Here is a 16,069-nt window from a genome sequence, read left to right as displayed (position 1 = left end):
GAAAATTATATGAAATCAAGTTTTGAACTTTTTTAACATATAAAATAAGAGTAATATCTTCCTGGGGAATATATCATAAAGCCCTTTTTTTTTTTTCTTTTCTTTTTGTGTGCTAAAACACACATTATCCCCAGGAAAATTATACATATTGATGCTTTTGTGTCCTCCTGCATATTCTTTACTTAGATTGTCATGAGCAAGAGGCTCTGCAGCAAGCTAGGGGGCACTGTAGGGGGCTAGGAGACACTGCAGAGGTTGGGGGGCACTGTAGGGGCTGAAGGCTCTCATTAGAACTGGGGGGGGGGGCACTGTGGAGGTTGAGGGGGAATTCAGGCCACTATAGGAGCTGGGGGCACTGTGGAGGTTGAGGGGAATTTCAGGCCACTATAGGAGCTGGGGGCACTGTGGAGGTTGAGGGGAATTTCAGGCCACTATAGGAGCTGGGGGCACTGTGGAGGTTGAGGGGAATTTCAGATCACTATGGGAGCTGGGGGCACTGTGGAGGTTGAGGGGAATTTCAGATCACTATGGGAGCTGGGGGCACTGTGGAGGTTGAGGGGAATTTCAGATCACTATTGGAGCTGGGGGCACTGTGGAGGTTGAGGGGAATTTCAGATCACTATTGGAGCTGGGGGCACTGTGGAGGTTGAGGGGAATTTCAGATCACTATTGGAGCTAGGGGGCACTGTAGGGGGCTAGGGGACACTGCAGGAGGTTGGGTGGCACTGTAGGGGCTGAAGGCTCTCATCAGAACTGGGGGGCACTGTGGAGGTTGAGGGGAATTTCAGGCCACTATAGGAGCTGGGGGCACTGTGAAGGTTGAGGGGAATTTCAGATCACTATGGGAACTGGGGGCACTGTGGAGGTTGAGGGGAATTTCAGATCACTATGGGAGCTGGGGGCACTGTGGAGGTTGAGGGGAATTTCAGATCACTATGGGAGCTGGGGGCACTGTGGAGGTTGAGGGGATTTTTTTCAGATCACTATAGGAGATGGGAGCACTGTGGAGGTGTAGGGGAATTTTAGATCACTATGGGAGCTAGGAGGCACTGTGGGAGGTTAGGGGTCAGCAGCTGGCTGGAGGCTCAGGAGGAAGGAGGCTGTGGCCTGGCAGTGGGACACAGCCCATTGGTTGAGAACCATTGCCCAATACCATAAATAAATATTTAAAAAAACGAAAGTTCATGAGCATGAAAGTTCTAATTCCAAGCAAAACTTTTGCTAGAACATGTGAATTTCAATAGGTATGATTTTTCCCGGCTGAGGACCACATTAACAGTTAGAAATGTGTTAATTCAGGTAATAAAATAAAAAAAAAACATTTTCCACCCTTAGATTTTTCTCACTTCTATGGTCAAAAATAATATTCAATTTGTCCCCATTAACCATTCAAAAATCAAACAAAATATTTTCAAAAAAGAAAATTTTTAAACAAAATTCTAAACCATGTAGCTTTACTCCTTACCTTCTACACGAACTTCTGCTTGTAGCTGGTCGGAGCCAGCGTCACATGTGTAGGTGCCAGAGTCGGAAGGCCGGACGCTTTGTACAGTGAGCTGACGGTGAGCGCCTCGGGCCAAGATTTTTACACGCCCCCCTGACACCAGCTCCTCGCCATCTCTGAGCCAGCGCACCTTGAAGTTTGGCCTTGACAGTTCACAGGCCAAAACCAGATCATCCCCAGTCACCAACACATGGTGCTCAGGAGTTCCGCTGTTACCCACGATGGTGACGGGTGGCGCTGACGGGGCAGAGAAAACAACATACAGGTCAAATGCTCTACAATACAACCAATAAGTCACTACAAAGCAAAACAAAGTGCAGCTTTCATCAGCCCAAAACAGCAAACGTCACTACGGGCAATGTCATCTGAAGATAGGCACCGACAGGGAGGCATTGCAAGCATCAAGGGCATAGGGGTTCAGGACAATGGAGCAGCCATATAACTGAGGCATCACAGGAGGAGGAAGGAGGCAAAGCAAGACACACGGGTGCATGAAAGGGGGGCAAATGAATTGTCCGAAAATCTGATTAGAAAATTTGGCAATGATGTTAGCATGACTAAAAGCAGGCGTCACGTCATCATGAAACTAGGATTTATCAGTGAAAACAGGTTAATATAAAGGAACATGCCAATTTTCAGAAAAAGGCCAGGGTTATTGTGTTATGATGATGAAAAAAAAATTGCAGGAGTGAACGAGCAAACAAGGAAACTGCACCCAGCAATGTCTGTGGATGGGTCGCCTGAAACACATCCTGATGCTATAGTACGCTACTGGAAAAATAATCAGTGTTGGTTTTAGGACCACGGGAATTTTCCATTCCACGATACAGGGGTCTGGGTATAAACAGGAGGGAAAACAGACCGAATACAGGAAATCTGTAGGGGGCTGTAATTACCCTACTGTGGGTCACTGTAATCTAATTACATTTTAAGCATTTTGGGGATTAGCTGACCAGTTATAAATCATAATTAAAAAGATTTAATAGACTAATCCATTTGAGTACTTCCAGACACAGAACCCTGATAAACACGCAACATTTTTGTTGGTTAATCAACTGAAAAATTTTGTAAGAAAGTTGGGTCTTATCCAATTAAAATTTTTAAAGGAATTATTTAAATTGTATGTATAGCTAATACTTTGGGGAGAAAAATATATATTCAATTTGCATAGCAATTCACCCAGTAAAAGTACATTTACATTTGTTCTTTGCAAATAATGGTAAACAAGGAATGTTATTATGCTATTTCCTGTGCTGGTTGATTGTTTTTCATTGATTTAAAATGGAAAATACCATATTTGGCCATGTGATGGCGCTACGTATCACAGAAATTTCCTGTGCAATTTTTTTTTAAACTAGGCTCTTGTTTGTTTGAGTGGGGAATAGTTACAACCTCTTCTCAGGTTTTTCTAGCTCATATAAGAAGCAGTACAAGTTTTTCTAGCTTATATAAGAAGCAGTACAAGCACCATGCCAACGGTCAAAGAGTCCAAATTATGTTTTCTTAGATAATTCGTAGAAAAAGAAAAATCCATGCTGGCTGCATGATTCAACTTTATACATACAACTGTAATTGTACAGTAATCCAATTAATTTCAATCATAATACATAAGTCGTGATGAAATGCGTTGGAGATCTTGTTCTACTGAATAGCTAGTAAAATATAGTTTTGGACTCTTTGACCATTGGTATGGTACTCCCACTGCTTTTTATATAGTTGGACTTTTTCAAGACCCTAAAGGCTGCTTATTTGTTCTGAAAATAATGAGCAGTCTCACCAAAGCAAATCATCTTGATCAATGCAATGATCTTTTACAACATTGGATATTGTTAATAAAAGATCTAGCACCTCTTTTGTATATATCTAGGTTTTCACAGTCATCTATGTTCTGCTGGGGAGACTCTCTCTATAGTAAATTCAAAAAGCATTTTTGCCCCTTTTCAGGCAAAAATGGTCCTGCATCAAAAAAACCCTGCTTTCAGGTTCGGTAGCTGTACCAAAACGTGCAACAGATTCGGGTAGCTCTCAATAACACAACCTTTACAAACCGGAGCTATGGCTGCATCAAACTCAAAAAGAACTTCTTCTAGTTCATAGGTAGAGAAACTGGAGGTAATTTCCGTAAGCCTAAATCTGTACTGGCGTACAGAGATAGGCAGAGTGTCCATCTTTGTACACTATGAGAAAGCTGAGGGACTAGTTCTCCATCTGGTCCTCTCTCTACTTATGATTGAAAGCAGGCAGTGGCCGGATTCTCTAGCTGTCTACTGGCTATGGAACCACCCACATCATGCTGTCAATCACAGGGAGAGAAGACCTGATGGGGAACTATTGACTCTGAACCTTCATTAGGCTCTGCCAACACAACTGCAGTAGCAGAGAGGGAGCTCGGCTGCACTAAGGATGGATGGCCATCCATAGTGCCCCTTGCATGACAAATGCTGGTGCTTGCCTCACATTCATGTACCAGTTTTCAACTGGTGACCACAGTCAATGGAACAGAAAGTGAGGGGAAATCAAATTTTACAAGGAAAAATTGTCCTGCTACATCTCCAGGGCAAGAAGTAAAAGTAAATCTCCCAAAGACACAACAGGATGTGTAAGAGAAGCATTGGTAAAATCAATATATTTACCATAAACTGAGTTTGTGTATTTAACCCTACATGCAGGTATTTTTAGTAGGAGGATACTCCCTGGAGCCTGTTTTTTTTTTTTTTTAAATGTTTGTGGTCTGTGTGAGAAAGGCAGAAAAGAGAATGTTCCAGCATCACCAGGAGATGTGTTCCAGCATCACCAGCAGATGTTTTCCTGGATCACAGCAGATGTGTTCCCAGATCACAGCAGATGTGTTCCAGTATCACCAGGAGTTGTGTTCCAGCATCTTCAGCAGATATGTTCCAGAATCACCAACAGTTGTATTTCAGCACCTCTGTCAGATAATTCCAGTATCTACAGCAGATGTGTTCCCGGATCACAGCAGATGTGTTCCAGCATCTCTGGCAGATGTGTTCTAGCATGTCCAGCAAATGTGTTCCAGCATCCCTGAAAAAGGGGTGTTCCTTGGATCACAGCAGATGTGTTCCAGCATCTCTGGCAGATTTGTTCTAGCATCCCCAGCAGATGTGTTCCAGCATCACTGGTAGATGTGTTGCTGGATCACAGCAGGTGTGTTCCAACATCTCCAGAAGATGTGTTCCAGCATCTCTAGCAGATGTGTTCCAGCATCCCCAGCACATGTGTTCCAGAATCACCAGATTGCAGTGAAAAGAAGGCTCGACTGACACTGCAGTACAACATGCGCAAAGTTTATTTTTAATTCTAGCTATACTATTACTTCTAACAAAAGCCTGTATCTTTTTGAACAACAGATGACCCAGTTAGTTTAATTGTCACTTTATTAGCATATCAGCCTCTAATTAAAAAATGGATGGGAGATGTGTTTTAAAGATAACATCCAGCAGATTTTGATGGGTGGAGCTGACCTTTAACAGATAGGAGAAGCTCAGTGTAGGGGTGGCTTTAGTAGAGAGGTGGAGGGAATCGGAAATATTATGGGGGGGATGCAGGGTGGGGAGAGGGTGTCAGGGTGTTGGTTGCAGTGCCTCTTCGTCTCTCCTGTTACCTCCCACAGTGACATAAAAGCTGAAGCTGTCGTTTCGGGCATCACATAGATATTCGCCAGCGTCACCACGCGACGCTCCCAGGATGGTCAGCGAGCACTCTGCTCCCCTCTCCTCCACTAGTATGTGCGGATTGTCTTTCAGCCGCTCGCCGTCCTTGTACCACCTCACTTCAGCGTCAGATCGGGACAGGGAGAGTGCCAGCCTGAGGTCCTCAGACACAGTGCACACCCTGCGCGGCATGATCTGGTCACGCTCTAAGATCACCACTACAGCCTCTTATAAGAACCAAACACCAAGAGGAGTTAGTGTCCCAGGCAGTAAAGGAGAGGGGACAGAATCTAATTTCAAATTGCAATTTAAAGAGGTTTTCCAGTTTTCAGAATAATATCCCCCCAGTTAAAAATAAAATATCAAATAGCCATTGCCAAATATGATAGTTGCTCTGAAACACTTATCGTGCATCCATCCCTGTTGCATTGGATCTCTTTATGTACTGAATGTATAAATGTTGGTGATATCTAGTGGCAATTCATTATAGTACAGCTTGTTTTTTTAAGACTGTAAATGGTACAATCTAGTTGACCTGGATCTTGGGGCTAGTTGGATTAGTCCTTAGATATATCCTCCCCCCCCCCCCTTCTTCTTCATGTGCCCTCAATAAGTTACCAGCAGGCATAAGGCTAACAGTATTAATGTCTATTTACCAGAGCTTTTTTTCTCTCACAAAATAGATGCTGGAGATCAACTACGACCTGGCTGAATATTGTTTTTTATTGAACCGGCCGATGTCAGCCAGCATTCACCCCCCCCCCCCCAATTGTACGGGGCTTTAGGCTAAACTGTAAACCCCCAATTTGAGTGAATCACTGAGGTCTTTCGACCTTAGAATTTGATTATCATCAAGGTGTTGGACTTTCTGGCGTCTCATCTGCCTGCTATGGACTCCTGGGGGGTATGCCTCCTGATTAAATCCTCCCATTCCCATGTCCCTGACTACTCCCCCCCTCCTCTTTTGCCTCTCTGTTTCCTGCATTTTCCTATTTTCAATCTGTAGCACCCTGGGGCTACTATGCATATTTAGTTTCTTGCTGGGCTATAGACAGTTTATCTGGTCTTTCCCAAATCTCAATTAGGTTGTGCATTTCCCATTGTTGCCAGTAGGTGCCACTGGTAACACAGGACAGTATGTGATAGTACAACTAGGTTGAGTTATGAATATTTATTTTTCTTCCAGCCAGCCCAGTAGGAGGTTCTTGGCCACTGGTGCATTCAGGGAGAGGATATATTTTTGGGCGGGGCCATGTGCTCGCTCTCTTGCCTCAGGCACTCCTAGCCTGGGGATGTGCTGCTAAAGTGAGTTTTGCAAGTAAGCCCAGAAGCCTGTCAGGGGCTTCTAATCCTGAGGTGGTCCTTTGGCTGTTTTGCCTGGTGTGGAAGAAGCCAAGCCAAATTGAGAGGATCCAGAGAGGACCCTTGCTGGGGAGAGCCAGAATGAAGGCGGGTCTCTCAGGGGGTCCTGGTGACTTGTTTAGAGGACAAACCTACATGTAAAACGTGCTTACAGTGTTGCTGGGTTGGCCTAAAATAGAACTATAGGCAAAACTTTTTTTTTTCATTGTGGACAGAGAAGGGGAGAGTTATAACCCCTGTAAGATTTTTTTTTGCCATTTCCCATGTGGAGACTTACCTTTACTTCCTGTCCGTCCCATTGGCAAACAGGAATAGAGAGGAAATCCCTGCAAATTAAGGGAATTCCTTGGGGACCCCCAGATCACCAGAACCAGTGTCCCCATTGGAAGATTTCCCCTCTATTACTTTCGCATTCAACTATAATGGTAAACAGGACAAATAGAGAGGGGGAATCTCCCTTACGGGAGCACAGGCAGCAATTAAAACTGACAAGGGGTTCTAATCCCTCTCTACTCCATCCAAAGCTAAAAAAAAAGTTTTGACTTTAGTTATACTTTAAAGGTTCTGACACTTTGAGGCTGGATCTTGCTCTAAAATCTGAAATCGTGTTTTCAGTATCGCCAGGTCAGTTTAAAGGTTGTGGTACTGTGAAGCTGTACTTTTTCTGGATCCAAGGAGTCTGTGAGTGATCTGCTACTGGTATCTGAGACCCCTAACCCTCTCTCCTACTACCTTCTTCCAAGTTCTACATTAACGCTTTAAAAAGATCAAAAGTTACTGGTGCCCAATTTTTGTTCAAAACTCCCCTTTATAGCCATGGACTCAGCCCTGGGGTAAATGCTAGCTCACTCTCTGCCTCTTGAGATTGCACCCTGCCTTTAGAAGACCCAGGGGGGCGCTACACTTCAATTTTTCCCTTTTTCCTTTTATTACGCTAGCCTATCTGAGTGCCCATTGGAGTATGATACCTGCATAACCTTCTTTAGATCCAGTCAAAACCCAAATAACGCTAAACCTGCTCTGTGCCACATTCTATAACTATTCGATTTTACCCTGTAAAGTAAAAATCACTGTACTTATCTTTTCTACACCTGATCTGGTCCAGGCCCACACTGAGCTGTCAGCGGCGGCTTAAGGATGGAGGCAGGTGCAGGAGAGGCACTCGACAACAGAACCCCGGTACCCTACAGGGAACCTTAAGTACGTCCATTCCAGGACCCACAGAGGGAGCAAGGACCTACCTAGAGGATCACCATTCATTTTATATACCCGCTCTATACCCCTGTGTGGGGTGGGTATTTCTGTTGAGTGGGCTACCTATTAAAGGGGTCACGGAGCACCTCACCACCCACCACAGGGTCACCTAGTGTGTATTATTTACACGAAGATCTTGTCACCCTCTTTCCAATAAATTTTAGACTTTTTTAGCCACTCAATCACCATTTATATTTACTTTAGATATATTTTACCACCAAGTCACCTTATATTACTACCTGCCATTTGATTCAATTATCTGCACTGAAGTCACCCATTTTGACTATTTTATCATATTTATTCTTTCATCTATATTTGGTCACGTTTATATTATATTTATTTATTCATCTATATTTGGTCACGTTTATATCAGATATATTTGTATGTGCAATGGTCACTTCTGGACACCTATGCACATGTCACCACTTTGATCTATTGATATTTTAATAATTGTTTTACTATATCATTATATATATATATTTATATATATATATATATATATATAGTTTACATACTGCATATTACTATTGCTTTTTATTGATATTTTGGTCTCCTTTGGATTATATACATATTTATTAGCACGGAGTCACTTTATGAACACACTTTCTCTATAAGCATTTATTCTCATGTTTATTTATTGAATATTTGACATCTTATATACCATATATCAAGTTTTCTTCGGAACAACCCTTCCACTATATTATTTTCAGATTTATTACATTGCTATTAGGCAGCGCTACTCCCTTACTCCCCTTCAGAACCCCGATAGTAAGTCTATGAGTGACGTCACTTCCCATTCATTTCACAGCTGTTGTAGGTCCTCTCCTGCACAGAGATTCCGTCGCTGGAGACCAGACCGGATCGGGTGTAGAAAAGGTAGGTATGGTGATTTTTGCTTTACAGGGTTAAATAAATTAGGGTTAGAATTTGCCACAGAGCAGGTTTAGCGTTAGTTAGGTTTTGACTGGACTTATCCTTTAAGCTGGCCATGCACGATTAGAATTTAGTTGAAATTTTTTTTTTTTTTAAATTAAGGAATGTTCATTTGATTTTCTATTTGTAGGGTTGACTGGTGTTATTTTCAACCACAGTTAGGTGAAAAATCCATGTATCGAAATTGCTGAACCTGCCAAACTTTGATCCATCTATGGCCAGCTTTAGCATGGGGGGCCAGGACATAGACTCTGCCTAGACCACCCTTTCTCAAACTTTTTACCCCAGAGGAATCCTTGAAATCCTTTTCAAATCTAAGGGAACCCCTGGTAAGATTAGTCCATCAGAGGTCTTTGGGCAAATGCCCCTTACATTGGCGGTGGTAAGTCTGAAGAATGCTAGAGGGGTGGCCAGAATGAAACCCTTGCAGTCATGCCCTTGGCTCGAACAAGTGGCATTGGACCTGGAACTATGCAGGCCCCATCAGATGGGAGGATAGTTAAGATGGACACACACTATACAATCCTCTATAGATTTTTTCCTATAGATTTACCAAAACCATATAATATGAGCTCAAACCTAAACACTTTCAATTTGTATGCAGTCAGGCAGGCCCTAGTTAAAGGTAAATCTAAAGGAAATCAAACAACAAAAGTTGTATAGTGTGTATCCAGCTTTAGCCACAGCTCCAGGAACCCCTAGCCCAAGGATCCTCAAACTACGACCCTCAAGCTATTACGGAAATACACATCCTATGAGGCATTGCAAAACTCTGACATTCACAGACATGACTAGACATGATGGGAATTGTAGTTCCTGAACAACTGGAGGGCCATAGTTTGAAGACCCCTGCACTAGCCAAACCTGCAGGAATCCTAGGATTCCATAGAACCCTGATTGAGAATGGCTGGTCTAAACAAAAGTCCTGAGAGACAATGACCTCTCCAGGAGTAATTATGGACAATGTCATTTCGAATTTTCTCTCTCGACCACCTGATACTAATGTCCAACTGTTCATGGTTCGGTTCTTGGGTTCTATAGTAACTTGTGTATGTGCCTATACCTACAAACACTTGTATGCTGTCACATTGTATACTCATGTTCATTGTATCTTTATTCAAAAAGTTTGATAAATAAACTTTATAAAAATTTAAAAATTGTTTGCAACTTTATTTCACAGAGAAACCTGGAAAACCTCTTTAATTCCCCTTTCAATCAGTTGGCAAACACATTCTGCTTTACAGATAACACACCAAATTCCAACTGATCATGAAAATGACTTTAGTTTTTCCATTTGAATGGGAAACTGTCATGCAATTGAGCAAATATACATAGTATATATATTATATACTTTCTGTGCTACATCTCTTTTTCTATCAGTACTACAGGCAAACTGTTCAATCTAGTTATGATTAGCTTTACATTTGGATGACAACTTCAGGGTTCCAGTCTTATTAAAAATGAATTCCACGTATGTTTTTTATTTATTTTTTTTGTATAGTTACATTGGTCAAACATACATGTTCCAAACCCTGGCCAATCCCTAAAGAAGCAGAGAATAACTGTAGTAGTCACTGCTACCACAGGCAATGTTCTGTCCCACTTACAAGTGTGGTATTGAAGTGCATTAGGTTATTATTTTTCGGTAGTAGACTGACATCTAGTGGAGGTTTTCAGCCACTTCAACTTGTTTACTATGTGATTTTGGTTTCTCCCTCTGTCCTACCCTTTTGCTTAGTACTAGTTTGTTCAGTCCTAGCTAGAACCTCCCTAATTCTTAAAATAATAAGTGGGCGATTTATACATGACACAACATCCTAATAGCATAGTAGACAAGGAACTGGAAAAGGACTTTAAGGCTCGGTTCACACTATGGCGACACGACTCCTTACTACTTCGGGGGCGACTTGTGCATTACCATGCACCACGACTTCGGAGCGACTTGCAAGTCGCTCCGAGGTCGCCCCGAAGTAGTACAGGACCCTTTTTCTAAGTCGGAGTGACTTGTGTCGCTCCTATTAGAACGGGTCCTGTAGCAGTCAATGGACCGCGAGGGAGCGCCACTTGTCAGGCTGACAAGTCGCCTGACAAGTCGCGCTAGTGTGGACCGGCTCTAAAGGTCCCCAGACAACCTACATTAAAAAAATTGTACAAATGCATGATACAAAAAAAATTATATATTCACAAACCCAACAGTTACATTATTTAAAACCATAACCTGCACAAAAAAATGTATTGGCAGGAGTGGTATGACTCCCTCCTAATACAATTATTTAGTATCAGTCAATTTGTACAATGTTTTAATTATGTTGTAGATTTCCTGGACACCTTTTCCAATTCCTTATCTAGTGTTAGTACTTTGCAGAGACAGGTCTTAGGAAAGGCATTGTCTTCTTACACTTCAAAGGACTGGAAAAATATCCTCTGTACTGCAATTAGCTGAAGAAAAATTGGGTTGGATTCCCCTTCTGTGCCATATTGAAGAGTTAAACTGCCGGTGGACGGTGCTGACACAGCAGGTGACCATATTGTCCAAACAGACAGCAGCCTATTATGTGATTTTGTTTTCTCCCTTCTCTTCTGTTTAGTGCTAGTTAGTTTAGTCCTAGCTAGACCCTCTCTGTTTCTTCCACTTTCCCTCAGTCAGTGTTACCAATTTGCAAAGGGGGTAATAAAGTCATTGTCTTCTTACACTTCAATGGGCTTGAAAATCATCCTCTGAACTGCAATTAGATAAGGTAAAATTGTGTTGGATTCAATGCCTATGTCCTAATAAAGAGTTAAGCTGCCTGTAGACGGTGCCAAGTCAGCCGTTAACCATACTGTCCGGACAGACTGAGTCTAAGGAGGTATGTCAATATATAAACCAGGATTTAAAACAGAACTGTGACCCTTGCTGTCTTCCGGGTCCTGTGCCAAGCCACTGCCCCAGCTGTATCGTGAACACAGGGGGGCACTCACTTCAGCAGGGCTGCTGTTAGAAACCATACAGACAACCTGACACCGGGCCCCATACAGCCAATGCTTCAGTTATGAATGAACACAGTGAGCGATCAGTACCGATCACTTATTGTGTTCAATCAGGAAAGGAAGGGGCTGGTAAATATGACATATTTACCTAACCTTTTCCCCACTCTCAACCTTGAAGGATCATTTTGTGTGCTTGCAGCTGCCAGTGGGAAGAAGAGAAGGGAAGACAACAGTGCTGTGGGGGCAGGGGGGCGGGCACACAGGGGGCCTTGGCAGCAGGAGGAATTGTATGGTGCACAGGGAGAGTGATCGATGTGGTTTGGGGGGGGGGGCAATTACTGGAACCAATCCCCTGTATGGCTCTCTATGCAGCAGCTGAGCCAACGGGAGGAAGACAAGAAGAAGCTTGCCATACAGGGGATTGGTTCCAATAATTGCCCCCCTGCCGTACCAATCGCCTTCTGCCTGGGCCCCCCTGCTGGCCCAGACCATGTACAGGAGGACTTGTGGTACCCCCCTATGTACAGCCCTGCTCACTTGGCATCAGCATCATTCAGATAACACCTTGTGTTCTTCTCAATTATTACGAAGTGTCCTCTAATTTGAGGAGGTGGAGAGGCAGGGTGGTGATGTCACAATCATCACATCATCTAATCAGAGAATGCCTTGTATTATTTGAGAAAAATTCAGGGTGCTAGTGCCGAGTGTGTGACCTATTGGGTTCACTATGCAGCAGGGCAGCCATTCAGAATGGGACCCAGAAGACAGGGAAGATCACTGTAGTAGCATCAGCTAATACAGTGATTCTCTGCTTCCAGAAGGATCAGCCAGGTAGGGAATACTTATTGTGCATGGATCCAAGCTGGACCATTGTAACTATGCAAATAAAGCATCCCAGGAATTCCGCTTTACTACGCTTTCCTATGCATCTCCACCTTGGGAGTCAGCGGTCAGCTGCTTCTTTGTCACCTGCCAGACCTCTAATTCACTATTTAGATGACAGTTTCCCATCTAGATGAATAAACACAACTATGGATTACAGCGATGTACTAAAACATGAATCCTAAAAAGAAACAAGATGGGCACAGTCTAAAGCTCTAACATGGAACAGTGAATCAGAATGACAACACGTCACTTATGGTGGCCATGCAGGCTTCAATTCCATCATCAGATCTATGTGCAATTCAGTTAAAACCAATGAATCAGCGATCAATCGAATTTTGATCGATCAGATTATGAGATTATATGCTGGAAACAGAGATGTGATGGATGACTTGCGATTGTATCTAAAAGTGGTATTAAACCCAAAAAATGTAATATATTGCAGTTTACCAATCATTAGATATAGTGGCTGCAATAATTTTCTTTTCTTTGGCTTTTCCCCTCTGTATTCACCTGGTAATCAGGCCAGTAACACACCTCCTGTATTAGAGTGCCCCACTCTGGATGAAGGAGCAAAGAGGGCTCCTTTGGACAACAGCATTGTCAGGCTGGGGGAGGGAAGTGTCAGCAGATACTAGCAGATTTGAATACATTAACAAATTTAAGCCAAACTCCAGCTAACACTTTATAAGCAGTTACAGCATACTGTTTTTTTTCCTTTTGAGATAAAGGTTTTACATAAATACTGTAAATAAAAGATAAAAGATCATTGTAAGCACCCCTGTCAGTGGTAAACAGTTTGTCTCAACCCTCTAACTGCTACATCTGCAGGACAGTTTGTTCTGTTGAAAAGCAACAGACTTACTGGCAGGATCACCCAGTGAAACCTGAGGGGAAAAGGCTAAAAAAGAAAAACGAATGCAGCCACCACATCTAAGAATTGGTAAACTGCAATATAGGAAAACGTTAGATTTTGGGTTTAATACTGGTTAAATGCCCCTTTCACACGGGCTTTCCACTCCGATCCAAACGTCACTTTTTTTAGGCGGACCTGATCGGATGCTCCATTCAGCCCTATGGAGCGGTGGTTGTCAGAAGAGACATCTCCGCTGACAGCCGCTGCTATCCGATCCGATCCTGTCCGTGAAATCCAGACAGATGGAAACCCTATTTTCTATCTGTCTGGAGGATCGGATTGGATAGGATCGGATTAGAACTGACAGGCGGTCCATTCTCATCCGATCTCCCCATAGAGGACAACGGGGATCTGACAGCTCTGTCTCTGCACAGAGAGTGGAGACGGAGCTGTCATCCGCCTGCTCAGCGGGGATCGGCAGATCGATCCCTCGCTAAGCAGAACGGACTCTGTCCGGCGCACTGCCCGTGTGAAAGGAGCCTAACTATTATTCAAAATTCACTTTCCCATGTGTTGAATATCGATCAAATGGGTTGTTGACTAGAGATTGATTATTCCTATTAGAAGTGATGGATTGGAAATCATTTATTGAAGAGTGCATGGCCACCGTTAGAGACCAAATCACATCACATGCATCACTTATAACACAAGGAGAGGATATGAATCCTGGCTGTCCTACACAATAAAAGATCACTCTTTATTCAGCATGCTTCACCATATGTGTGGGAGATTTTGGTGGATTAAATTTGTCAAAGAATTAGGATCTTCCGTGTTTGCAAAAGCTGTAAATATGTAAAACTGTGTGTATACAGTACAGCAATAATGTTAGCTTATCAGATATATATTTTAATGTTAGGTAAGTAATGTGTACAGCCAGCCATAGATAGAGCAGCCGAGATTCAATCCATCTATGGGCAGGCTGGTTATACTAATGTTTATCCATCGATCGACTTGAGTACAACCAGTCTTTCCGATTTTTTTAAATGTGATTATTGCCAGCGGCTATAGCCGCCAGCATTTATTGTGTTCTGCCAGCAGGGACGGCTCCCCACCAGAGCACAATAGCTCTCCGGGAAGGGATTACCTAATAACAAGACTGTGTTGATGTCATTATACAAATAAATCTGTGAAAAGTGTGGCTGCATTTGTATTCACCCCCCTGAACCAATACTTTGTAGAACCCTTTCACTGCAATTACAGCTGCAAGTCTTTTTGGGGATGTCTCTACCAGCTTTGCACATCTACAGAGTGAAATTTTTGCCCATTTTTCTTTGCAAAATAGCTCAGATTGGACGGAGAGCGTCTGTGACCAGCAATTTTAAAGTCTTGCCACAGATTCTCAATTGGATTTAGGTCTAAAATTTGACTGGGTCATTCTAACACATGAATATGTTTTGATCTAAACCATTCCATTTTATCTCTGGCTGTATGTTTAGGGTCGTTGTCCTGTTGGAAGGTGAACCTCCGCCCCAGTCTCAAGTCTTTTGCAGACTCTAACAGGTTTTCTTCTAAGATTGACCTGTATTTGGCTTCATCCATCTTCCCATCAACTCTGACCAGCTTCCCTGTCCCTTCTAAAGAAAAGCATCCCCACAACACGATGTTGCCACCACCATGTTTCACGGTGGGGATGGTGTGTTCAGGGTGATGTGCAGTGTTAGTTTTCTGTCACACATAGCATTTTGCTTATAGGCCAAAAAGTTCAATTTTGGTCTTATCTGACCAGAGCACCTTCTTCCACATGTTTACTGTGTCCCCCACATGGGTCCTTGCAAACTGAAAATGTGACTTCTTATGGCTTTCTTTCAACAATGGCTTTCTTCTTGCCACTCTTCCATAAAGGGCAGATTTGTGGAGTGCCGACTAATAGTTGTCCTGTGGACAGATTCTCCCACCTGAGCTGTAGATCTCTGCAGCTCCTCCAGAGTTTCCATGGGCCTCTTGGCTGCTTCTCTGATTAATGCTCTCCTTGCCCCTCCTGTCAGTTTAGGTGGGCGGCCATGTCTTGGTAGGTAAGACATGGCTTGCTCTGTAAGATGCTCAAAGCTTGGGATATTTTTTATAACCTAACACTTCTTTAAACTTCTCCACAACTTTATCCCTGACCTGTCTGGTGTGTTCCTTGGCCTTCATGATGCTGCTTGCTCACTAAGGATCTCTAACAAACCTTTGAGGGCTTCACAGAACAGCTATATTTATACTGAGATTAAATTACACACATATGGATTATTTACTAATTAGGTGACTTCTGAAGGCAATTGCTTCCACAAGATTATAGTTAGGGGTATCAGAGTGAAGGGGGCTAAATACAAATATGTGCCACACTTTTCAGATATTTACTTATAAAACATTTTGAAAACATTTAATATTTTCCTTCCACTTCACAATTATGTGCCACTTTGTGTTGGTCTATCATATAAAATCCCAATAAAATACATTTACTTTTTTGGTTGTAACATGACAGAATGTGGAAAGTTTCAAGGGATATGAATACTTTTTCAAGGCACTCTACATGAGATCAATGCTGTTACCCTGCTACCAACCTAATCAATGTTCTCACTACCAACAGCTCAGGGA

The 16,069-nt window shown here is 42.8% G+C and overlaps 1 protein-coding gene across 2 annotated transcripts in view; it reads right to left on the bottom strand.

The window, feature by feature from the left end:
- OBSL1 (obscurin like cytoskeletal adaptor 1) overlaps positions 1-16,069 on the bottom strand; it is a 162,950-nt gene that overhangs the window by 38,284 nt on the left and 108,597 nt on the right. Inside the window, exons 18-19 of one of the 2 annotated variants that reach the window (XM_082260933.1) lie at positions 5,127-5,402; positions 1,466-1,741 (exon numbers count right to left, since the gene is read on the bottom strand). In XM_082260933.1, coding sequence (XP_082117059.1) covers positions 1,466-1,741; positions 5,127-5,402 — 552 coding nt within the window. The remainder of the gene's footprint in view (positions 1-1,465; positions 1,742-5,126; positions 5,403-16,069) is intronic. The other variant, XM_082260934.1, reaches the window with a different exon arrangement.

This window comes from Pelophylax lessonae (genome assembly GCF_965119305.1).
Source record: "Pelophylax lessonae genome assembly, chromosome: 6".
Classification (NCBI taxonomy): Eukaryota; Metazoa; Chordata; class Amphibia; order Anura; family Ranidae; genus Pelophylax; species Pelophylax lessonae.
Note: the sequence above shows the minus strand (reverse complement) of the source record. Positions and strands in the feature narration are given on the sequence as shown.